This window comes from Siphateles boraxobius, unplaced genomic scaffold, assembly GCF_051911475.1.
Source record: "Siphateles boraxobius isolate OS27281-9 unplaced genomic scaffold, OSU_SipBor_1 19, whole genome shotgun sequence".
Taxonomy (NCBI): domain Eukaryota; kingdom Metazoa; phylum Chordata; class Actinopteri; order Cypriniformes; family Leuciscidae; genus Siphateles; species Siphateles boraxobius.
In genome coordinates this window covers 18,591,499-18,619,076 of record NW_027508799.1, presented here as the reverse complement: position 1 = coordinate 18,619,076, position 27,578 = coordinate 18,591,499, and the positions used below count along the sequence as shown (strand labels likewise).

Here is a 27,578-nt window from a genome sequence, read left to right as displayed (position 1 = left end):
TCAGTATGTTATTCTAATGTTGATCTAGCTTACTGCTAGTCTCATACAGCGAACAAACTAACACATAGAATAACATAATAACTTTAAACACACTCAAATGCAGTTTAGTGTGATAGTGTAGACCAAGTGAAACAGCGCTGCGTTACCCAGTGTTAATTTTGGCAGCCATTTTTGATTTAGTCTTAGTCTTCATCTTCAGACGGAATTTTTTTTTAGTCTTTTTAGTCTTAGTCACATTTTATTCATTTTGTCTTTCATAGTTTTAGTTTAATTTTAGTTGACGAAAAGTAATTGCATTTTTTGTCAACTTTTAGTCATTAATTTTAGTCAAACTGTATACCGACTTTAATTTTGGTAGCTATTTTATATGTAGTCTTTAGACAAAAAATGTCATTATAATTTTTCCCTTTAGGCCAATTCAATTAAGCTTATGAGAAATTTGAATCAAGGTAACAGGCTGTATTGACATTGCACTCTTTAGCAGTAGCAATTCTACATATCCCTTTTCCTTAGTTTAGTGGTTCTCCAATTTTTTAGAGTGCCGTACCCCCTGAGGGATTTAACGTCCTTCTGTTCCCTCTCTTCCACTTGGTCACACCTTTTCCATTAAGGGACAATATTTTCCCCCTTTAATCGATTTTTCCTTTATAAAATAAATAATGCTTTAAATAAATTAAAAAAATCAATAAATATGCAATGATGGTAAAAACGTAGTGATGATACTTTTAAATATTAAATTAAAATCGCCAGTAGGTGACCATACACCGACCATTCGCTGCACACTGCAACAAGTCGGTTTGCATTGCCGTCGTCCCAGAAGAAAGCCTCTTCTAAAGCTGGCTCACAAGAAAGCCCGCAAACAGTTTGCTGAAAGCAACCTGTCCAAGAGCATGAAATACTGGAACCATGTCCTGTGGTCTGATGAGACTAAAATAAACGTGTTTGGCTCAGATGGTGTCCAGCATGTGTGGCGATGCCCTGGTGAGGAGTACCAAGAAAATTGTGTCTTGCCTATAGTCCAGCATGGTGGTGGTAGCATCATGGTCTGGGACTGCATGAGTGCTGCTGGGGAGCTGCGATTCATTAAGGGGAAACATGGATTCCAACATGTACTGTGACATTCTGAAACAGAACATGATCCCCTTCATTCAGAAACTGTGCCGAACGGCATGAGAGCGACCCCAAACACACCGCCAAGATGACAACTACCTTACTGAGGAAGCTGAAGGTGAAGGTGATGGAGTGGCCAAGTATTTATCCAGATATGAAACCTATTGAGCACCTGTGGGGAATCCTCAGGGGGAAGGTGGAGAAGTGCCATGTGTCTAACAGCCAGCAGCTCCATGATGTCATTATGGAGGAGTGGAAGAGGATCCCAGCAACAACCTGTGCAGCTCTGGTGAATTCCATGGCCAGGAGGATTAAGGCAATGCTAGATAACAATAGTGCTCACACAAAATATTGATACTTTGGGCACAGTTTTGACATGTTCACTTAGGGTGTACTCACTTTTTTTGCCAGCTATTTTGAATATAATGGCTGTATGTTGAGTTATTTTCAGAGGACAGTCAATATATACTGCTATACAAGCAGCACATTGACTACTCTAAAATGTAATTTCTATAGTATTGTCCCTTGAGTAGATATACTAAAATGTTAACTAAAATTTGAGGGGTGCACTCACTTTTGTGAGATACTGCAGCACTGTATATATATATATATATAATAAAACCAATCATATATTTTTTCAATCTTTTTTTGAAGTCACAATTAAAGTCATGAAAATTTGACACGAATCATCACTGCAGGCTTCCCAAAGTGAGTCACAATGCAATATATATAGTCTAAAGATATAAGGGTCATAAGCATGACCTCTGAATGGACCCATATTATCATCTGGTTATAAATCTCAGAAAAGAAATAGTGTACAGTAGAAGAATACAGAAAGTAAAGTCTCTCAGGCTGTGAGGTGATGCATGTAATATTCGTACAGGAAGAAGAAATAACATCAAACCTCTGGAGGAGCTGTGGCGATACAGTGACTGAACTTTTGATTTGCTCAAACAAAGCGCAATAAAGACCTGCTGATTCTGGATGAGCCGTCAGAGCCTCTGGGAGTTTTCAATGTAGCAATACAGAGAACGGCACATTCAGTAAGATATAAAATCATGTCACATCCAATTGGATCGTATAGACTGAAATTTCCGCACCTGTGAAGGTGATGTCTTATTTATGACTGCCACTGACAGGAAGTCTAAGCGAATTCAGAAACGCAGTTAAACAATAATATTTGTGCCGTTCCGTTAGCTGCCATTATATCTGGAAAATTCATGAATTTTATAAGGTATTTTCAGGATAAAAATGGGAGTGAACACAAGTCATAAATCTTTTTTTACTTCTGATATTATAACATTAATATAATGGTTTGACTTGCTCTAATATTTGGCTTTGTGGAGATAACACGTTTATAATAAAAGGCGGTTATGAGATTCTGTGAAGATTCTATGTCTGTGAGATGATTTTGGTTTTAAAACTATGTACAATATTATGTGAGCCTTCATTATTTCAAACAAAGACTAAAATTGCACTAAAAACAGTTTAGTCAGTGTCTGGTATCTTGTTTTTAATCAATAAAGCACATGAGGAGGATTTGTCAGAGTTTGTCTTTGGCTTTACAGCGATCTGAAGCCTTTATTTGCAGCTCACAAACTCTGCTGGGTCATTCCTGTGACATTATCATCACCCAAACCATAAAAATACATAAAGGTCAACACATTCCTCTTTTATGTGCTGCTTAACCCTTATTATCAAACTGAACAGATTCTTTTTATTACCCAGCAGGAATAGAGGTCATTTTTGAAGAAAGGACAATGAAGGACACATCTGGCAGATCCAAACGTCTGCTGTCAGGTTAGATGAAAACGGCACATTTTGAAAGACAATTTAGAACAGTTAAGGCACATTTAATAATGCAAAAGTAGTCAAAATTATATCAGTATCAAAAATATGCTAAAACTATTACCATAAAAACAGTCGAGAAGAAAGGCAGCAACTCTAGCAGATGCATTTCAGAAATAATTTCTTTCCATCAGTCGTACACGAGAAACTAAAGCATTTTAGGTGCCTTTCATGAGCTCTAACTGTCTGTCAGAGAATTAAACTAAGCTGTCCACATGATGATACGTCTATCAGGAGGGATTGTGTTCAGTACAGACTTCCTGTCAGTTCAGACACGATCAGAAACCTCACACTGGACTCCATGGGGTAATAATTACAGAGCCACTGCCAGAGCAATTGAGCCGTTTCAGGGCAAAAGATGTAATATTCTATTCTATAATATTTATATGTAATAAAGATGTAAAAGGAAAATCTTTGACTGAGCAGGTCAAACACTGGCTGAATGCTGCTATCAGAGAAGCTCATGTCATGTTAGAGACCTCAACAAGTCATTAAAAGCACATTATCTGAAGCCAATGTCAATATGTGACACATTATATGTGTAATAAAGCATCTGTGTGTGTATTTAAGGTCTATCTGTCAATTTTAAGGCACAATTTTGAAGCCAGCAAGCAAATATCCAATGTATTTGAGGTTGCTAATGTGTAATGAACAGTGTGTGTGGTCTTTCATGTTTTTCTAGGCATGCGGCCAACTGTTTGGATCAAGGACAAAAAATGTTTTCCTAAAAACTGGGCAAACACAATATCTTGTGCATGGTAAAACCATTTCTTCAGACACACAAACACAATCCTGTTTATTCTCCATTATGGCCATTAGTGCCTGCCAGAGGGCTGTTGTGTTTGACAGTGTGATACTGCATACATGCATGTGAACATTGCTGTGGGCAGCAGGGAAAACAAATCAGACTGTGTGTTTCTATGGACACTTGAAATAAAGCTCCTACTGTATGAATGTTGGCAGGGTTGAACATATTAAACAATAACCAACCATTGTTTGTTTTTACAAAATTTGTATGATTTTAGCAATAAAATGGCAGTAATTATAAAAACTGCTGTGAATGCATATAATTAATGACACCTGGTCATATAAAATAATCAATAATCATGATAGTTATTACAATCCTTTAATTTCTAACAATCCTTATATATTTGCATTTTAATATTGTTTTGAGTTATTGAGTGAGTGGTTAAGTTGGTTAAGTAAGCTGAATGGTTTAGACCATGAATAAGCACAATAACTGATTTGAAGATTGATTCTTTTTAAAGGAGTGAGTGATTCTTTTTAAATTTGCTCACCTGTTCTTGTTGCTGGAAATCCAGTCTGAAATGAGAGACACCGCTTGGCGGTGACAGTGTTTGCTTCCAAAACTGCAGGCCAGCATGATCACCTCTCTCTGCAACTCTCTGAGGAGGAAAGAGGGAAGGATACCAGCAGGGAAGAACAGCAGCAGGAATTAAAGATGGACGAAGGGGAAAAATGAAAAATTAAACACATGTCTACTGAGGTCATTCTGATCTCTTGAGGTGGAAAATGTCTGACTTACACTTTGCTATTCGGTGTCCTTACTTAGACTACATATAAGTTTATAACTGTAATACATAATTCAAGAAAGATGAAATTCAAGACTCACTCGGCCTGATAAGCCGCCTGCATGAAGGAGCCGTCAGGGGAAGTGCTTGGCCAGCCCAACTTGTGATATTTTGGTTCCACCTGTCTTAGAACATAGTCCTGACGAACAAAACAAAAAGTATAGCAAAGGAAATAATTAAAGCAAAACAATACAACAAAAATCAAATCAAAACAAGAAATATGAATAAACACAAGTAAAGCAAAACCAAACAGAAGTGCAACACAAAACAAGAGCAGAAAATGAGTCAGTATGGTTGCCATGTTAAGACCAGGATTTAAATTTCCCTGGAAATAACAGTATGTTGTACTCATACTTGTACTTGTACTTTGTAAATGTATAAAGCTCACTCCCGAATACATCCAGACCATTTATGAAAACTAAGCAGCAAAAAATGCGTCTTTCAGAAATGTTTAAGATTTTATGGACTAGCTTTCAGCTTTAAAACATATTCAAATATTTACATATATAACTGTTTGGACAAATAATTATACAACATTTGACAAACAGAAGCTGCTGAGTCCTCAAACTGAATGTATTGTGTTGTTTTGTAATGTTTATACAGTTTATACACGGTGTGTGTGTGTGTGTGTGTGTGTGTGTGTGTGTGTGTGTGTGTGTGTGTGTGTGTGTGTGTGTGTGTGTGTGTGTGTGTGTGTGTGTGTGTGTGTGTGTGTGTGTGTGTGTGTGTGTGTTTTGACTCTCCATACGTTTGAGGGAAATGTAACAGCATGTGATGTTATGGCTAATTTAGCATGACTGCTCTCCTTCATGCCCTCTTACTGAGACGAGTGAATGATCACAATTAGACCCTGCTATGCTGCCATTTATTTCTTAACACACACACACACACACACTAACATGGACAAAAGGACACACACACACACACACACACACACACACACACACACACACACACACACACACACACACACACACACACACACACACACACACACACACACACACACACACACACACACACACACACACACATAGTATATATACATATATACACACAAACACTGATATATATATACACATAGTAGGTGTGATTTGATAATCGTTTACACACACACACACACACACACACACACACAGGTTTGGACTGATGGTTGAGACACCTGGTCACATGATTTGAAGGCACTTGACTAATTTGCTCCAGCTGTTTCCTGTCTTACATTACATGCTAAACATCTGCTCTGTCTCACAGTAAACACAATAAATGAGAGTTACAGAGAGAAGACACTATTAAATTCATCACACACTCACTGCAGACACTAAAGGGTCGTCCATTACAGAGGAGGGGCAGAAATTACTCATGCACACTGAGGGATTGTGGGTAGGCGTTCAACTGCTTTTCTGAATAACAAAGTGATAAATGAATATGAAAGCAGGTGGACAAGTAAAACAGAAGCCACAGAAACAGGGAGGCTGTCTCACACTGTCATGATAGGCTGTGCTCAGAATGAAATACTAGCATACGGCACATTATACACTGCATATTATTTATAAAAACAGAAAAAAATGATATACAATGCTTATTCTGTAAAAAATAACATTTCTCATTCTGATCAAATAACGTATCTAGAAGAAGCAGATAAAAATGACAGTTGATATTGTGCAGGTTTTATTCTTCACACGGGAGATTGAAGATTGAGTCAAGTGCACTGCATTGTGGGAAACAGTATTTCACACAGTGCCCACGTTATTTAAATTCATCTGGGAAATTCCACACTAAAATTGCACACTCCTCACAACATGTATACTGCAGAAATAGTATGATATAATAGTATGCTATTCTGTACATATAGCCATTAAAACACAACTGATGGTGGAAATCTCAGTGTTTTTCACATCTATGAGTTTCTAAAACAGGCATTGTGTCTGAAACATTGTGGACTGTTGTGGAAATAATGATCAGAGGATCGTAAGTTCGATCTGTCGAGTCATCTGAGACGTGCTGCTAGATCTCAGCTGTGTCTTTCTTATTGCACTAGTCAAGGTTAAAATCCAACAGACACCAAACTGATGTGAGACCAGACTCACGCTGAACAGGCTGTGGTCTTCAGTGCGGTCCAGCAGTTTGTCCAGCTGGTAAAGAGCTCGACTAGCAGCGTGCCAGGGCAGAAACTCACTCTCCTGAGACAAATATGAGATCATCTGCAGGGGGACATTTTGGGGCAAATAACCCGCTCTAGAGAGAAGAAAGAGAGAAAGAGGATAAGACACTAGCAGCACATTTGAAGCATATTTCCCCTTTGGTAGACACGTCGTTAACATTTGATTACAAACAGTTCATTTTGTTCATTATCATTCGTTTAGAATACCTGCCAGGCATTGTGTTCTGCATGGGGAGTCATAATGTGCTGTAAGAAACAAAAAAACAACTTCTCCTGTACGGCTACAGTCGTGATCAATTTGCATAAATCCATAAAACATAAGATATCTTCTAAAAACACAGACATGAGCATTAACAGCACATATCCACTGTCATTTAGAAGAGCACATCAAATCCCAGATGTATTTCAGCAGGACCTTGGGCTCTAGTCAAATGAGACTGTGTTTCTAGGCCACACATCGGTACTTCTCCATTTATTTTTGTTTCACGCTATCCGCCGAATTTCCCTTCAATCTTTTTAGAAACCCCCACGACTTTCCCATGAGAGCGGAAACAAAGAAAAGTGGTCGATATCCTTAGTGCAAAAACATTAGAGAGACAAGACTTCACAAATCTGAAAATGCTTTGTTTTTTGCTATAAGGCTCAGAAATCAGAACGCTTTAGCAACCACGTAATGTTTTGGAAACCCAAGCATCACAGCAAGGAGTTTTACACAAGCGAGCACCTCAGAAAAAGCAGAATCTAGTTGAGATCATATTTATGTTCCAGCTTAAAGCCCTTACTCTGACTCATAATGGCGGAATTTAATCTTCATTTCTCATAATTTAATGCAGGGCACATAAGCGCTCCGAATCAGAGGTCAGGCGAAAAAGGAAGTGATCAGACTTGTAAACGGACTCATTAAATTCCAGAGGACAGATTCACCCAACACACATTTAATTGGGACATTAATCACAGTTACTCACAGACACCCACTGTTAACCAAGGAGGTTTTTAACATTTCCAGACAAACTGATTTGCAATAAAATAAGCAGGAGACAATTAAGGATGTGAAGAATTAGAAAGTATTTCAACATCTCCATGGCGAAGTAGCAAATAAAGTTATGATATCTGGAAAAAGGTAAATTAATCCTGTTTAACTGCGAAGAATTTTAGCTCAAAGTGTTTAAAGAGGTTTATGACTAATTTCGATTCAGGAATCTTCTTCTTCGTCCTTTGAACAGTCTGTTATATATTACAGAAGGAAGGAGAGTCATCAAAATTTATATTAATATCTTTGCTCAGTGATATTCAAAAACATCCAAAATATTCATAAAACGAGCTAAATCTAAAATGTTAAAGTCAGAAATAATTGACATTCAGTGCAAACCCAAAGCTGAGCTGTTAACCTCGGGCATGAATTAATTTTTAATTATTAAAGTTTTTACCGCAATAAATATATGTGCTTATCTCAAAATATTTTCAAATTTTGATGTGTAGAATGACTTCCATGCACCTTTGATTGCATCCAAGCTGTCGTTAACCAGCATCAAGCATTAAACTGTGGTCTAATGAGCAATAATCGTATTAAAATAAACAATTAATCAGTCTGATGCCAAAGCACTTGAAACACTCATCAGCTGTATGTTATACTTTCACACTGATTACATGGAATATTCAATGTATATTGTCAGGATTGATGTGCACACAAGGCATGAAGGTTGCGGTTTTGACACTGAGTCAAGACCTTTTCAGTCTTTAAATTAATTACATTGTATGTGCATTCATTATTTTGTGTTTCCAAATTTAGCTTCGGTGCTTAAAGACACAATAGAACATAAATGCAATGATTTCATTAGTATACGATGACCAGATCACACACACACACACACACACACACACACACACACACACACACACACACACACACACACACACACACACACACACACACACACACACACACACACACACACACACACACACACACACACACACACACACACACACACACACAACACACACACACAGTATATATACATATATAATCACAAACACTGATATATATATATATATATATATATATATATATATATATATATATATATATATATATATATATATATATATATATAATGCAATGATTTCATTAGTATACGATGACCAGATCACACACACACACACACACACACACACACACACACACACACACACACACACACACACACACACACACACACACACACACATGAATAGTAGGTGTGTATATATATACATATATACACACATAGGTACATATATATATATATATATATATACATAGTAGGTGTGATTTGATAATCGTTTACTAATGAAATCATCTCTATCTATCTATCTATCTATCTATCTATCTATCTATCTATCTATTTATCTCTCTCTCTCTCTCTCTCTCTCTCTCTCGAGAATATTAAAGCATTCAAATAGAAACATAATATTAAAGTATGTATAAAATATTAAAGTATATTAAGTGGGGCTCTTCTTGAAAATAAGGAATTTAAGAACATTGCTTTACAATGCTGTCATTTATATTTTGAGACACTTCCATTATTACCACATTCTAACAGCAGCAACTGGAATAAGGCCATTTAGTTGATCCTTTCCATAAGAAAATCCTTTTACTTTTTATTTCTGAATTATTCAGGGGATATATTCATTAAAAATAAAAGAACACCACATGACTATAAAAATATCATGAGGCACTGATGTTTTCCCTATGCTGTTCGCAAGCACAGTAATGAATGAGCTGAACACTGTCATGCTTTTTTAAAAAGTAAAAAAACACACATGCACACACACACACACACACACACACACACACGCAAATGTCACTGACATTGAAATAACCTGTGAGTAACATAACAGTCTCCTAAATAAATTATTGACTTTTAAATTGGCCTGTAATTGTAGCTCATTTAGATGAAGCTTGAGCAGAGCATTTCAAGCAGGCCTATTAAGAGGCTCCATCACTGAGAAATATTGTGTCGAAGGAAAAGAATATGGAAAAGTAACCAAAATATTCTCCTGGTACTGTTGTTTAATTCTTTCTGGCAGTTGTATTAGATGTGTTGTATGACAGAATTGTCGCAAGGTGTTGTGATGTTTCTCGAGCGTCGCAAACAAAACAACCTTCTGTCTTTACGGCAACAACCTGCTGCTGATGCTAATGTTGGGTTAGGAACATATCAGCGTTTTTATGGAAGTTCAAAACGATGTGTGTCAAGACAAGTAGCTGGTGATCACAGTAATGATTGTTAACAACAACTGTTAATTGCTTAAAAATCTAGATGAAAGGACTATTTTTGAATTCTGACACTATTTTCATGATTCTTAAGCACATACTATTATAGTGTCATGCATTTCCTGTTTCTAGTCCTTTTGCTTTTATTTTGTAGTCTTTCAGTTTGTAGTTTACCTTGTTTAGTTCCTGTTCTTGTTTTCCCTTGTTAGTCTCTGCTCACCTTGTTAGTCTGATTTTCCCTGTATATAAGCCATGCACTGCGCCCGAATCCGAATACTTCCCTATTATGCAAAAAATAGTATGACAAAAAAGTATAGTATGTCTGAATTCAATCTGAATATAATATTATATTATGTTATTATAGGCTGAAATATGATTGAAATATGAAATAAGACTGTTCAATCAAAAACCTCAGTTGCTCCAGAGACCTTTTAAATAACTTTGAAGATACTTTAATGGAAGATATGCAATTAAACCAATTATTATATTCATCTATTAATAATGCATATTAAATATGATCTTCAGTCTCCAACTAGTCTTCCCTAACACTAGCTTTCTTCTTCTCAATTGATCCAGTAATTCATAATCACAATAAAGGCTTTGTAAGTCAGTATTGATCTGTGTTGAGCTCCCATGAGCACCAAGGGCATTTAATTACCCTTAACATCCCTAGGTAGGTAACATCCCTCGAGGCATTCAGTTTCATCAGTCATATGAGCACTCTTAATCATCCCTGTAATTTACAGAGAAATTAGACATTTTACACACTGTGATTAACGATGATGCTCTTTTTAATATGCAGGTTGACATTTTCGCTTCTCGAGAACTTAAGAGCCAATAACCACCTCCGCCAGATTGCTACTCGTTTTTAATAAGAGTAGTTGCAAACTAAAGCAGAGACAAAAAAAACATGTAAAAACCAGACTGAAATCAGAGGAAAAAAAGGATTTGGGTTAACTTTCAATTATCAAGCTCTTCAGTAAACAAGGCCGAGCCGAATAAACAGGCTAAATGAACATGACGTACTTCAGCGCAGGAGGATCAAGTTTCCTTTCTCTGCTCAATGTGACGGCAATAAACACAAGTTTCCCTGTGGGTTTGTCGTCAGTTGACTGAACTGTCGTGGTTAGGAAACATCTTTGAGCAAAAGCACAATTCTCCACATTCCTGTTAAAGCCCCGTGTATCTCAACATGAGCCGCACAGCCCCAGCACACGAGCCTGTCGTTTCAGTTTGAAGAACAGCGTTGCTAATGCTAGCAGAGCATCTGGCAGCTTCCTCATTTAGTTTGGTGGAAGAATAAAAATGACTGTCCAAAGTGAATGAAATTCACAATCTGTACAAAGCAGCACCTAAATTCAATGTCTAAGAAAGTCCACCAGTGAAACTCAAACACTGATTTGGCTAGAGAAATGAATCAGTTGGTTTGTAGCATCAAGAGTAGCTGCCAGTGACTGAATATTTCCTTCATTAAGCAGAATGAGCCTGTCTTTGTATCAAACAAAGAGGACCTTAGGGAGAGCAGTCGTTGCTAAAGGAACTAATGGCAGCATGCCTGCCTGTGGCACAATAAACTCTGTTCTTTCTATCTACCTCTACCGTTCTGTCATTCCTCCTCTCATATTAATGGACATATGTGAGTTTCCAGCTAATGATGAAGCTCTGAAGGATCAACACAATGAAACCGCAGTGGAAAGGAGGGTTTTTTCCTCGCTTGCTTATTATCCACTATCGCAGTAACGGCTCAGTGGTCTCACCGCATGTCTCATCTTGTTGAGCTAAAGGCTTTTTCTTTACTAACGCCTTCAGGCTAAAGGAGAAAAGAATATCAAGAGTACGGTACAGAACAAGAGCAGCATCTGTCAGTAATGAAGGTCCAGCTGTAGTTCGCTGGATCTGACTCTTCTTTCTATTGTGATGGACGGCTTTATCATGATTCTTTCAGGCTGACCAGAAGAAAACGGACGCTAACCTTCAAATCAAGCTTTTGTTATAAAGGACATGAGCAGTTCATTGTCTGAACAGTCAAAATAAAAAAAACATGACTTCTGAATTCAATTAAAAGAAAAGAAAACAACTAACAAATCTAATAAATCAATAATTAAATGGTGTCTTTTTAAATATTACATGGCAAGACTCCATTCATTTGTTTTTTAAATGACACCCAATGGATGAATCGTGATTTTTTAAAAATCTACTAAAGAGTTGTTTTTTTGTTTTTTTTTATAATAATCAAATATCTATCTCAAATGACAATCAACAGAAAGTATGCATCTGCTGTTGATTGACTAATTATCTGGGACTGATTACTTAGGTCCACTACAACTGAATATCAAATGGAGATTTAGCATAATAATGATTCCTGTGTCTGGTGATGCAATTTTAATGAGCTTGGAAAGTGTTATGGATGCATAACAGATGATGTGAAATGAATGCTTTATGTATATAGAAACTATCTAGATGGTCCTTTTGTATCATCCAAAAAAATGTCTCGGCTAACCAACCGAGATAGATGTTAAAACTAGGAATGAACAAGTCTTCGTGTCTTGCAACACTTTCACTTTCATACAGATCTGACAGTCGTGATGTAATCTTTTGAAATCCCAGGAAGATGAAGATCCATTTGCTCTGATTTGCTCTTCTGTAACTTTAGGTAAAAGCCCCCTGTCTGTTCTTTGATGCCTATGATGCATTAAAATGATGCTCATTTTGGTAAAATCGGGTTTTAGAAATTCACAGTGGCATCCAAAAATGAGGCTTATTATTATTAAAAGTGCCCATCATGAAAAGATGCAGATCTAGTTTTGCAAAAGTGGGGGGAAATTAATCATTTTAAACAATAATAATTGAGCTTTCATGGAAAAACAAAATTGATTAAATTTATTTAGTACACTTTATTTATATTTAGTGTTAATTAACACATTTTCACCATAGTGAAGTTCATAGAGATCTTGATATTTTTCGTGCTAAAAATCTAGACCTGGTTTTGCAGACAAGGCTTATATTAAGCCAGGATTAAACCTTAGTTTAAGAAGCTTTTATAAACGGTCCTTAGAAAAAAACATTACTGGTGTGCATCTTGAGACAAAACAATGACACCGATATATTTTAAGATATGCCAGTGCACGTTGCTTTCAGTTAAAACAGCTCAAACATGCATTTTAGTCTGGGACTAGATTTAAGCCTTGTCTGTGAAACCAGGGGCAAGAGTTTTTCCTCACCACTGTCACTTTGTGCTTTCTCACTGGTAGGTGAACGACCTCCTGAAATAATGTGACAGTTACTGTGATAATAAAAAGCAGGACACAATTAGCCTGAATAGTCTAGGGGTTTCTGCGGTGGAGGGGGGTGAAGGCTGTTGGATGGATCTCTAGTGCAGGTCTCAGACTCTCTGAATGATTCTCCAAGTAACAAACAGAACCCACCTCGCCAGGTTGAAGACGTCATCGATCAGACCGGCCCTGTTGCCCACGGAGATTATCTGCCGCGAGAGAACAGCACAGACATTTACAATACAGCAGGAAGTGATGAGGAGAATGAGGAAACAGACGGGGGGAAGAAACACTTTGGATAAAACGAGAGGAGACAGAAAGACTGACAGATGTGGAAGAAAGGAATACCTTTGGGTTGCTCATCAGCTGCTGAATGAGAAGTCTCCAGTTGTGGAGGTCGTAGTTCACTCGGAAGTATCCCGTTTGGTTGATGTTGCCCAGCAACCATGTCTCGCCGTCCATGTGACCCACTCTGTGCCTCTCTATAAATACAGCAGTAAAAAAAAAAGAACATGAAACAAACGTTTAATGACACTTCTGACAGTCACTGCAGCTCAACTCCACATGCTTATAAGCAGAAAGATGAGGCGCTAAATGATGCCTAGACGCTCACAGACAGATAATATATTCAGATAACAGGAAGTTCATAACAAACTAAATGTATATGAAGTAATTAAAATGACTGCATTTCTAATGAAATATAAACCAGTCACTATAGTTTACATGGACTGATATATGACAGTGAACTTGCAAAGCTTTTATGCATATCAAATTGTGAGCACATTTATCATCTTTGAAAAGAACATGATGCATTCAGCATTTTGTATGTACAACATCTGTAATCTATTGTGTTTGCCACTTTCTCAACCTGAAATATTCCAGCCAGACCTTCTGCTTTTTCATGGCTAACAAATGCACTGGTTAAGTGCTTTCGAGCGCTCATGGACTCAATAGATTTGCTGTGTATTGTTATCCAGGAAGCATCCAACCATCAGCGGCCAGATTTCAAGTGTTATGCGGTGAGTTAATGCATATAAATGGGGTCTCTATGTTACAGTGTGTGTTTCTTTCAAGAGTCATTGTCTCCGGCTCGGTGTCATCTGCATTGTAGCCCTGCTGAGGGCTGTTTTTCAGGGAAGGTGAGCAGAAAATGGAGGCTGTTAAATGGTCTCATAATCAGGGGAAATTTCAGCTCTGAGCCACACGGATCGCTTGCAGAGCAAATTCAATTCCGGCTCTTGGAATTTGACTCACTGTGGCTCCGTCCAAAGAAAATCCGCCTCGTTCTCCCAAAGGAGAGGAATGTAATGGAATAGGATTGAATGTAATGATGGTGGACATGTGGGTGCTGCAACAGTGTGGGAATCACAGAAGAATAGCATTGAAGTGTTTAGTAAAAAGGAATATACAAACATGCATGTCTTGAGAGCTGAATTCATCAAATTTTAAGAGGAAATTAAAATTTAAAAAAATCTGAAAATGTCTAAAAATGTATTAAAAAAACTCATACATACAATGACTTGAATACACCTTTTTATGATGAGCATATTTGTAATTTCCTCTTATTAATTCAAATTAATTTTGACATTTTTGGGCAGTCAAAAATGTCAGGGTGATATTAAACTGTCCTGACATCATCACAATGAAGGAAAATCCTCATTAGAATAATGTGACTATGCTAATAAAAGCACTTTGTATAATTGTACCTGTTTTATTGGCGACCCACATAATGGTCGCTGTTGATATGTGACTGGAGTTTCCCACTGTGAACGTCAGCGGTATTTGCCACTGGAAGCTGAAATGAGACAAAAGAGAGAAATAACAGATGAAAAGCTTCTGTTTGATCTCAGGAGTTTAAATGTCACTGCCACGGATACATACTGTATGATGTGCATAATCTGACATATATGGATGCCCACGATTTAATGGGATTGTGGGATACATTCGTGCAATATCCTCTGTATCTCAACACTAGCAGGCAGAGTGACAAAATCAGGAGTATCCGATGATTGTGAACCTCAAAGAAAACCCAGCAGTGTCAAAGCTCAAAGAAATCAGCTTTCATTATTTCCCAGAGTGCTTTTCTTTCTTTCTCTATCTCTATCTCTGTCACACACACACAGCTGTGTATCACTCGTCACCTGATCGCTGTCATGTTCTGTGTCGCCACCTCATTTTGATGTTGATTCATCTCTGACTCTATAGCTTTCATGTGCTATTGTGTGTGTATGAACATCTCTAGGTATGAGAGCCTCTCCAGTCAACCTCTGTCTGACAGCTGTCACACTGGATGTCCGCCCCTCTTTCAACCTGTCAAAATGTCTGACAGACACGTGGACGAGTTCTGCTGTCTGTCAGCGTAAATTACCCCAGACAACAAGAGTGCAGCTGAGCTGACCTAAAGCAATAAATACTGTAACATTATGATATCTAATGAAAGACTGAATCATTTGAACACGCTCCAAACAAATATTTGAACTTCATTTAACAATTTCCCCACTTTTTCAGCTTTTTTATAGGTTCACTGCATGTGCACTGGGAAATTCAGCTGATCACCGACAACGATATACAGCAGGTATGTGCTATAGGTTTAATATTCTATTTCTATTTAATGTGTTTTCAAATGTTACAGAATTACGTGAAAAATGACCATATACTGTACTGTATACTTGAAGTTGAATGTCTAGTTAATGATCTTCAATTAAAAGTAGTTAAATCAACAGATTGTTAATAACTAAAGAATATGTAAGTATGGTATTTAGGGTAAAATGTCCCTTCTGTTGAGACTAAAGCAGTGGTTCTCAACCTTTTTTGGCCCAGCGCCCCCTTTCCAAGATCCAGAACCCTGACCGCCCCCCACCACCACCAAAAAAGGGCTAAATGTCTTTATTGAATGTATGCTGATTATCATTCTGTTATAATAATAATAATAAAAACAATAATAATGTGTATGATTGACGTCCTTATTTTCTTCTTAAAATTATAATTATCATTATTATTATTATGAAATCCGTAACTTTAAGTATTTAAATTGTGAAACATTTATGTATTGAGTCAGTATATCCATTTTCAAAACCGTGCTTTTGTCTTATTCTGAATTACTAAAGTACACCTAATAAGTGTACATAAAGGCCGCATCGTTTTCTCCTTTCCACAAGCGCTTGCGCTCCCGTCTGTTGTTGCTAAGAAAGCATGAACTGCGCTCTCCATGACATGATGACGAGGATTCATTGCATTTGATACAAAGGATTGATTGATTTCTAGCCCTTGCATTAGCTTTACTAGTAGATATATTTATGGAGATGAGAAAAAAAAAAACCTGCCCTGTACAGCTATGATCAGCTGTCCGGCCGAGCGTTCGATGTTGTTACGGAAAGGCCGAAGCTGATCAGATGGGTTTTGTCATTATGACTTGCTGTGCACTTGCGGCATTCTGAAAAGTTGAGATGTTTTCAACCGAGGCGTCGGTTAACATATTATGTCTTCAGTTAACTAATTTATAGTTATAAACGCAAATAATAATAATTACCATTATTACCATTATTATTATTACATTTGGGCTATGTAGAAGACGCTTTTATCCAAAAAAAAAGAAGAACAACAATAAAGCAATTCTTCAAATGTCTCTCACAATACAAGTTAGTAGTTAGTAGTAAGATTATCACAAATAAACACAAGATGTTTACGCATATCCAAGTGTGTGTGCGGAGTGTGGCGCTTGCTGCATGCAGGCACGATCACGTGCATTTTCCTATCAACAGTGGAAACAACTGAAAATACTAGCTATATAATTTCTGGTCATACAAAAAAAAAAACATAATTTGCAACTTTTATTTAAACTCACAATAACAAGAAAATGTGCTTTTGTAAATAAAATCAAACTATCAGGCGCACTTTGATGAACTGGAGCGCGTCTCAAATATGAACAAACAAAATATAGCCTACCTATATTGAAATGTCCACTTTTAAACTAAAAAAATCTTTACGTGATTGTGTGCATTTTGATTGGACACATTAATCTTAAACCGCGAAGCTTGTGTACATTTTGATTGGACACATTCTTTCTACCACTCTGCCGGCTGCGGCATTTGTTTTTAAGCGTTGCCATGGAGATAATTTGCCGGTAACTAGCCGGGACAAGTCTGAGTGGGCTACTAGCAACATTTAAATATTAATTAATTAACACAGACGTAATTTTATTTTACATTAAAACATGGACGCTATGGAATTATGTCGGACAGAGACGCATTCGGAAGGGCATTTTCAAAAGTGCGAATGACTCATTCATTCTTTTTTTTTTCTTTTGCGCAGGTAATGTTTTGAAAGACGATGTCTTGTAACGTTAGCTTACTGATGTAAATAAATAAAAATGTATACAAAGATGTGATGATGTCCTGATTCACTTTCTTTTTTTTTTCTCTTTTTTTTTTATTGCATGCATAACAAGAACAATATATAACATACACATACGGAGGATCACATAGTATTATATCTATTACATTCATAATAGCATCAAAGAAACAATAGACAGAAAGAAAAAAAAACTATAAGGGGAAACATTACAAAAAATTCCAAAAAGAAAGGGATTCAAAAATAGTATACATCCGTTTCGCTTTTTTATTTCTTACATCTTTTAGGGAGACTTTCACTTTCCGTAACGGACTGAAGTGCGCGTCCGAGTGAAGACAACACATTTCAGCGCTAGATCGTCTCTTATTTAACAAACGAATGAAACGAATGCTGCTAGTTAACTGGATATGTTTTATTTGTATTGGTACATCCGTGCCGCGAGATGTTTTAAAAGTGTTTCAAAACCGCCCTGTAGGCTAAATGACGCCTAGGCTACTATTTCATATACCGGTAGGCTACATGTTCTACGATATGATATTTTATATTAATATTCTCATAGGAACCTGAGACTCGCGCTTGGGACTGCACGTGCGTATTGGATCGTCTGGCCTGGTGGGACTCCGAATGAAGGTGGAATGGATTTGAGCAGCAGCGTGGAAATCAATGCTGTACCTAAAACGCCCATGCATTCAAATTAACATTGTATGTGTTGTCAGAGGCTTAAAAAAGTTGTGATAATAACAGTGAGTATATAGTGCCACAGTCAGACATAACGCCCCCCATTTGTGCCTGAGCGCCCCCCTCTCAGCTGCCTCGTTCCCAACGCCCCCCGACACTGTCCAAACGCCCCCAAGGGGGCGGTACCGCCCCCGTTGAGAAACGCTAGACTAAAGGCACAATAATTGGCATTTGTTGACAAGACATGGTTACATTCAAATGGTCGATATCATTATCAAGTTGGGTGTCTACCATATTTATAATGAAGCCATCATATTTAAAAATGCACATTTTACTTAAGGTGTGCCTTTAGCTCTGTTGTACTTTATTCAGTGCCTGATAACTTGTAATAAATTAATTATAAATAATTAAATAATTAATAAAGCATCTTAACACAGGCAAGCACCACATATTCTTCATAAATGTCAACATTTAGTCATTAAATATGAAAAGAGCCGTCTGGATTATTTCACGATGTCAGTCTTGGCTGTGGGAAAAGGGTTGGATCATTAAGGATTTGTGTTAGTTGGAAAACTGACAGGAACGAACAAAAATCCTTTTCAGGCTGCTGGTGACTCACCTTCTTTCATTCAGGAAAGATGATTTATGTTATTTAATGTGTCTTAATTATGTATGAACAAGCCTCAATGAGGGTTTTGTGAAAAGCAGACCGAAATGTCTGTTATAAAACAATATAACTCTTTACTTAAAGTCTTTATGTATAATGCATTATAAAGGAATTCATAATGTACGTTGTAATGAGGTATGTCTTTTAATAAATAACTGTAACCAAAGTTAACATGCATTATAATATTTTTAGATTCCTTACTTCACCTGCAATTGGTTGTTTGTCGTGTGTTTTAATGCATTATACTTTATAAAGGCGTAACATAATTATTACAATGAATTATAACTGTGGTTACAATTATTCACAAGTTCATACAATGCATTGTAAGGTGCATTACAAGGCATATTCAATTCATTAAAATACTTTCATAATGCATTATTCAAAAAAAGGTTTAATTAAAGTGTTACCAAGAAGATTTTTAATCTTGATTAAAATTTAAACAGCAGACACTGGAGATGCTGGGATGAAAGTTTATTATATCGCAGAGGATATAACTATAACACAGTTGAGAAGACATTATGCATACGATGAGGCTATATGAAGCCTGCTGGGAAACAGTATCTAAACGCATATGTTTATAAGGAGACTATAGAGAGAGATCCTGCGGTAGATGAGCACTGATAACAATACTTGTGAATTCCAGAGATAATAGAAGCATCTGTGTGTGTGTTGTTCAAATGAAAATCACACAGATACATTTACATAAAACTGTGTTCATCAGTGGGATTGAACAAGAGAAGAAAGCAAAAGAAAATTAAAGTTCTCCACAGGCTGGTAATTTGGTGGCTCATGTTTGTTCATTTATGGAAGCGTCTGTTATCATCATCGTTATTTACATCCCTCAGGAACTTTGTGTTATGGCCCAGAGCTTTAGCTAAACCACGAATGATGAGTTCAGTCTCTGCAGCAGACGGGTAAAGTGTGTGAGAGAGGAGAGTGTTTGTTATCTGCACTTGTAGAAAGCAACACGAGGAGCAGTGCATTACAGTGATTTTACCATGGTCAGGAAGAGTTATGCACACATGTGAAATGGAGACCCTTATAAGATGGCAGAAACAGAATAAAAAAGGTACCAATTTTTATATATAATAATAGAGTACAATAAATAAATAATGTAATATTTAGGACTTTTTGACATGTTATGAAGAAAATATGCAATGCTAAACATTTACTGCCACAATGATTGGGTGCTACATGGTTGTTATAGTTTTTAAATATAATTCAGGCTAATTATAATTAGCAATATGACAGAGAAATGCCTGAGCCTTCAACACTATATCACCACTGTAAAAGAGTAACAGATGTGATCTGGATGTGTCTACATTTAAAATTCACTGTGATTAACCACTATTCTCTCTCTGCTCATGGGTACTGAGGTCTCAGTCTCATTGTCTCTCTGTGCGGGTGTGATAATATGTCAGGCTCTCTTCAGGGACCGCTGGCTTTTTCAATCTATAATGAGTCACTGGGGGGCTTTTTGTGGCACAACATGTGTGATACTGTAAATCCTCACAACACTTTTATCCAACACCAGGCACACTGAAGAGAAGTGTCTTCATTTGAAACCTTCCATGGATGTCCACACAGGCTGGAGTTTGTGTTGAGTTTGAGCTGTTGTTTTGTAGACTTGCTTTAGACTTGCTTTTCAGTCAATCTTTCAGGAACGGTTTGAAACCTCTGGGACCGTGAGGAACATGAGGATGTTTTGCGGGATGGGTCAGAGAAGAAAGACTGTGATGTGTAGGGTATTTGATGAAACCTGTGCATTTTTTTCTATTTTATTCACGTGCCCAGCTGATGCATGTTCACAGTTAATGTTTCATTGCATGTCAGATGTTTTGCTCTGTTAACTGTCTGTACTCATTCCAGTGATGTCACATGATTGCATTACTGCACTGTGTAACGTTTCCAAGTGTAAACTACCTATAGTATTTCTGTGTTTTCTTCATTCTTAATTATTACAGTGATACTGAGTTTTCGCTCATATTCTTCACTGTAACAGTGATGTTTGACAGATTTATTACCAGGTTCTTGATGATATTCTCTCATTGTGGGTATCTGACCTCACATACACACTATCTGTTAACTATCTAGAAACATTCCAGTGATGTTGCTTGATTGCAATACTGCATTGAATTATTGCAGTAGGCAAATGCAAATTTCCCCCTCAAGGATCACTGAATTATCTAACTTGAGCAATAAGTTCAAGAAATACATTTTACAAAGTTGCACACCAACCTCACATTGACCTACACATACCTGCACACTATAAGACTCTATAAGGCTCAGATCCACCTCGGGACTGTAAATAATTCAGAGTAACTTCACGTATCCAATACAGTCAAGCCTGCAATGGGAAAATTAATTTGTGCCTTCAAGCGCTAATAAATTGTTTATATTCTCTATGACATCACCTTAGCACAAAATCTGTGCAATGAAAATCCAAACAGAAGTCAGGTAAGTGTAAATGTGTTAATGAAGCAACATTTCAGCTCCAGTTACACAGGATCTGCAAACTATCTTAGCCAAACGGTCCTATGATGATTTCCGATAAGGTGTGTTTAAGGACACTATTTCAGGTATAAACTTCACTTTTCTAAAAAACACCATTTCAGGTATGAACTTCACTTATCTAATGTTTACATTTATGTCCACTTTCTAATGACTTGTTCAATTTTACTAACTTAATACTGAGGTTTTATAACTGAGAGGAAAACTGTGACCTATAACCTCACTGCTAATACGCCAATAACAAGATGATGTTAACAATCAGATTAGCTGTAAGCTTCTGTGACAATTTCAAATAAATATTTAGCATTAAATACAAATTACAAGATCTATACAAAACCCTTACTTTGTAAAATCAAGCAAAAAATGTTTAGTTATCTATTTTAATAATGCTAACATGCTAGGCTTCCACTGTAAATGCATTACTATAAACATGTTTTCATTCTTTTTACAAACTGAAGGACAAGTTAAAATTAATTACTGGGTAATAACTAACAGACCAAATATGATGTAAATACAGCTGATGTTGTATTTAACCCAAAAAACATTCCTTTAATGCACATTTGAAAGAAGATGTGGATTAGCATATCAAGTGTGTGGCTCTTTGCTAGCTGGATTATGGAGCTGCTTCAAGAGAATATCAAAGTGTAGCATAAAAAGTCAGCATGTGTTTCAAGTACAACGGTGTGGAAGAAATATCTTTTTTCTTTTGAGTTTGGCATCTCCAGACAGACTCTGGACCCTCTATGAACTTTAATGAGATGGCAGCGGACATGAAACACACGGAAGGAGTGTGAAATACATTCAAACTGACCTTCTCTGTTTTCCTTTTGTTGCTGCCAATGTTTCTGTCAGCACATTTTGCTAGGCTGGCTTAAAGCCTCAAGTGAGGTGTTACACTGCATTTACAAAGGTGCCAAATCCCCCTGCATTCTGGCAGGTTGTCTGGTACTCAGCTGAAAACCCGCCTGAGGGGCAAAACAGGAAAGAGCCCCCTACTCGCCCCCTACTCGCAACACAGCTTTGCTATTGATTCCTGGAACAGCTCTGCTTCTGAACGCCTCCGCAGAAGACCGCAGCGCTCAGAAAACACGTTCATGTAGGAGGAGACGTTCAAAGGAAGGTGGCTTTGTCTGCTCTGAACAAATGAACTCAGGAAAAAGGCAGACAAACAAATTTCTACCTGTATGTTTCAGATTTATGACATTAGATAGCAAGTTATGAAGAGCTAGCCTATGCGTGCAGAATGAAGATACATCTGATGCTTTTATGATGCCCAAATTATGCTTTTATCTCACTAGAGTTATTATTATCTCCTATTTCTAACTAAGAGATTCAACTTTTAACCACCTCTAGTCAAAAAGCAACCACAATAATATATCAGATAGATTATAAGCTAAGAAATGTTTTATCATGTCCTGAAATTGCAGGTGTTTGACACTGATATTGTTCTCACCTTGAGAAACGTTATTATCACTATCTAAATGGCAATACTGCTTAACAACCCTCACCACACACACTCAAACTGACAGTTCAGCAATAAAACTCAATTCTTGAGTCAATTCTAACAGTGTCTGATCCAAAACAAAAGGAGGATTTCAAAAACATATCAGTGGCGTTATTGAATTATTCATCTCACACTAACGAAGAATTAAACTAATTTATCTGCCAGTGACACATGCAGTTTTCTGTGAAAACGCAGTCGGGTGCCAAACATCATGTGGCGGTGACGGGTTAGCATAAATCACTAAAAATAAATGAAATGCTCAGTTAATAGCAGCTTGATAGCTCGTGTGAGTGAACATGATGTGAGATCTAATTCATACAAATACTTACATACAATTACACTGTCCTACTAAAGAAGAAACCAGCCTAAGAAAGTTTGCTAGTATTAGCTGACTGACTAGCTTGGTTTCTATTGAAGACCATCAAACCATTGTAGGCTGGTTTAAGCTGTTTCTTTTAGTAGGAGTGATAAAAGGCAGACAAGATGTGCTAAGCAGTAAACTGTTCACATCCCTTGGATAAGTGAGGAAATCCTCTGGGTTTTCCTGCTCTTGTGGGGCGCTAGGCTAGTCTTTATCTGTCTAGCTCTGGTTATAATCTCCATATGGTCTATTCTTCTGTATTTCTTCCAAAATATCTTGAAGTTTAATCTTATTTTTAATCAAAATGGTTTCTTCTCTTCAGCTGCAGAACAACTCTAGGATCCTATTCTCTTTGAGTTTGATCTGATCACAGGAAACTATCAGAGCATCACTGTGTGGGATTTTTACATTATTCAGCATTGCAGTGTTCAGCAAACATACAGGCCTCTGCGTATTATGGTGGATTTTCTGCACTGATTTATGAGCTCATGGAGAATCAGAGGTTAGTTGACTGATGGTGTTTTATTTTCATGCAACAACCTGTTGTAAACAATAGCACATTTGAGATATAGCACATTTGAGATATAGCACACTACCTTTTGTTGAACAGCTCAGGATTCTGGATCTTGGCATTCGTGTCATAGACAAAGTGCTCTTGGGAGATGGTGACACTATTGTCAAGACTATCGTTCTTGCTGATGGTCACAACAGGGTAGCCCATCTGCAGGGTCCAGCGGTCCATGACCTGCGTGATGTTGATGTCCTTTCCCTCCCACTGCATGGCCTGTGACACAAAATATCATATATCAAGCATTGAAGAGCATGTAATGGCGAGTAGGAGGTGAAAAAAGATTGTGTCTGATAGAGTCCGTTGAGTGGAAGTGAGTTGTGTTGGTGGGCTTTAGGGTTTAGGGACCAACTAACGAAGCATATTTATAAATTAATTCAGATTTGATGGCTTTAATGGGTTCTTATGCACATATTTGGGCTGATTCAGGTTTTCTTTTTTCTTGCAAAACTAAAATGGATGTAAATAAAAACCCATCCAGGACTTTAAATTAAAAACTCTTAGTGAATAGAAAGGTGATTAAAATTCACTGTTCTTTCACACTGCACACGGATGAACATTACAATGCAATTTCCAGTTATCTAACCTCTTTATACAAGAGCAACGCTTGTAAAGGAGTAAAAATAGATTTATAAGTCTGATATCATCAGAGGAAGCTTCTCCTCCTTTTTATAATAGTAAAACATAAAATTGGATCTCATGGCTCATTAATGAGGACAGCTCGTAATGTGACTAAGTTTCGTCCCTGGGGGGAATATACTGCGTACACGTTTTCTACTTACTCTTTGAAAATGCTTATATAAATGACTTAGAATGATGGACAACTGGCAGTTTTTTGTATGAATTGTTTTCAAAAGCTCTCTGTGCATATGAGGAACTTTCTAATGATTTATGAAGTTTAATCCACTCTTCACCTTGAGCTGGTGTACCGATTTTGAAAACGATGATAAGAAGAGCAGGTGACTGCAAATCATTGGACATACCTTGAGAAACTTTTATGTAAAAGAAAAAGTATTAAATTGTTCTCCATATACATCAAATATTATAAAGGTTTTGATCAAGGAAACTTTGAAACAAAAAAAACACAACGATTGTAGTGGTTACAACAATCCCAGATAACACTGCCAATTGAAGTGGAGCGAAATATTGACAGTAAATACACAGTTCACGAGTTCACACTTACAAATAATTCGATTTGATAGAGTAAAAGAGGGGATGGGCTCCAAGCTCAGAATTTTGCCCAAACCCAGAATAGTCCCCCATATCCCTGTGGGATTGGAACTAGCTTAAAGTAGTCGAGGTGGCGGAGGGATGCAGAAAAGTCGACTATACATACAGTATATATATATACGCCTCCAATCGTACTCTAATCGTAGATCATTTGAACGTGCTCCTCTGGAACTTTGTTAATAAAACATATTTCATTCAGAACAGAAATGCATGGACTCTTTTACTTAGTGTTTGTGTGTGTTGTGTATTGTTAAGGTTATAAGAGTATCATGTTTTTAGCAACATGATAACATCAAATTCTACTGGAATCAATCGTGAGCCAAGCCTTCTATGTGTTTCATATAAAGAGTATTGGTGTATCAATGTGTATCAACAACTTTTGAGATTTCATTTCAATCCTGATGTAGCTGTTTATATCCGCAGTAGACAGTGAGGCAGCTTGCTAGGTTTTGGATCCTAAATAGGTGCAGCATTTTATACTTACTGGAGCCAATCAGTAATTTTGTATGACATTGGTTGTAACCGGTGGAGAGCTACAGTGTTTCTGCAGCAGCACTGAGTCAGTGTGTTGTGGAGAGCCGTGGGACTAGAAGAGAAATGTGGCGGCAGAAACAAAGTGCTCTGTCAGGCTCTCTTGCATTCTGCAAACTTCAGCTAACTAGATTAGTCGACCAAGTGAACTTCCCTTCTCCATTGTAACTGGGACCCTCTTGCTTATAGGAATTGATTATGACCATTGTGAGTATTAAAATATGAGAGTAACTAAGCTTGTATGAGATGACTTTAATTGATTAGTGTCTATATTACATAGAAAATGTTAAAGGGGTCCAATTATGCTCTTTTACAAAGTCTTGATTTAGTTTTTAGGGTATACAAGAATATGTTTTCATGCTTGATTGTCCAAAAAACACATTCTTTTATGTATTCTATGTCAAAACAATAACTCTTTGACATAGCAATGACACTGTCTTCTCTAATGCAGCTCAACCAGGCCTTGCACCTCTTTATACATATTCTGTGGGCGCAGATTATTTAAATGAGTAACATTGAGACTTCACAAAAAGATCGGTACTTACACATGTTGAAGCCTTCATTCACCTCCATCTTCCCCACCACCACCAGGATGGTCCCTTCCCATACCTCCTGAGGTGTTGGCTGTGCCCCTGCCTTCGTCTTCATGCAGGAAATGCAGATTCTGTACCCTCGGATTGCGAGCTACGGACGGGGCCTATGCCACAGAACTTTATATCATAATACTTGCTTGCTGGGCTTTTTAATAAATGCATACTTGTTACGTTATTTTGCGTCCTGAGTCTTTCTGGTAGAACTAGTCGTTCATTGTAGTTCTTGTAAAGTGAATTCTGTTAAATAAAATATCCCCCTCCCTTACTTTGTAACCTTGCAGAACTTTTTTATGCTCATTACACACTACACACTAACACACTTTACATTACATACATTACACACTAACCAAGTTGAAAAAGTGAAAAAGCATAATAGGACCCCTTTAAGTTTAAACCGGACCACTTCTCACATCTGTCGATGACTCACAGTTTATTTACCATCTGAATACAGAAGAAGAGGCTCTGCAGAGGCTGATGACGGCAGATGATGTTCCTACATTATGAATCATTTACTGTAGGATGCTTCTAGTAAGCCACTGTACCTTTGTCCTGGTGAAAATAATTAAAGGAAGTGAAGGCCGGTCCGGCGATGTGTTGACAAAGGGCTTTGTGGGCGCTTAGCACTGCCAGATTATTGCTGCAAATTGGATTTCATGAATAGCTAATGAACACAGCGCATATCAGTATTCATTAGATGATGGGCTGTCACAGACTGTTAATGTAGCTAAATTTGTCAGTGCCTCACAAACACGGTCACTAAGAGGATACCAGGGTCCTGGTGACATGAATTCACCTTTAAATCCTTTCTGTTCTGAAAGAGAAAATGAAGAAGCGGGCGCCCATCAGCCGACATTTAGGAGAGTGATGTGAATGACAAAACGCTTCATACGATGCTGATAGCTGCTAAATGTCCTGCTGTTCCATTACAAACTATAATAACTTTGAGATTATGTTTGAAAGTAATCTCATTAAAGTCATGACACTTTGTGAGATGAGCGCTGAGAGGACTTGCTGAGAGTCGTCTGACTTCAAAAGCACATCTTTGTGCTGATGACTTGAACCCAACGCTCAACTTCACTGTGATTAGGGATGTTGGCTACGACATTTCCTGACAATGGCCAGCAGTTCCACTCACTGTAACTCAGTGTCTTAAGCTTTTTTATGTCCTCGTCTATTTCTTAAAAAGCTCAAATCTTACATATTAGATAGATAAGGTTTTATATTAAGTCTGTACTATTACAACTGCACTGCACAGGTGTGTTAACATATTAGCATTATTTAGCATCACACCTCCAGCCTTAATTAATTTGACTATCTTAGCAATTACATCTGAAGCTGCGTTTCAT

At 37.3% G+C, this 27,578-nt stretch overlaps 1 protein-coding gene across 1 annotated transcript in view; it reads right to left on the bottom strand.

Moving 5' to 3' along the window:
* Nucleotides 1-27,578, bottom strand: part of LOC143741709 (thyrotropin-releasing hormone-degrading ectoenzyme-like) — a 139,465-nt gene that overhangs the window by 15,892 nt on the left and 95,995 nt on the right. Inside the window, exons 9-15 of the mRNA XM_077234036.1 lie at nt 23,907-24,094; nt 14,946-15,034; nt 13,588-13,721; nt 13,393-13,448; nt 6,638-6,785; nt 4,592-4,689; nt 4,257-4,364 (exon numbers count right to left, since the gene is read on the bottom strand). Of these exons, the coding sequence (XP_077090151.1) occupies nt 4,257-4,364; nt 4,592-4,689; nt 6,638-6,785; nt 13,393-13,448; nt 13,588-13,721; nt 14,946-15,034; nt 23,907-24,094 (821 nt within the window). The remainder of the gene's footprint in view (nt 1-4,256; nt 4,365-4,591; nt 4,690-6,637; nt 6,786-13,392; nt 13,449-13,587; nt 13,722-14,945; nt 15,035-23,906; nt 24,095-27,578) is intronic.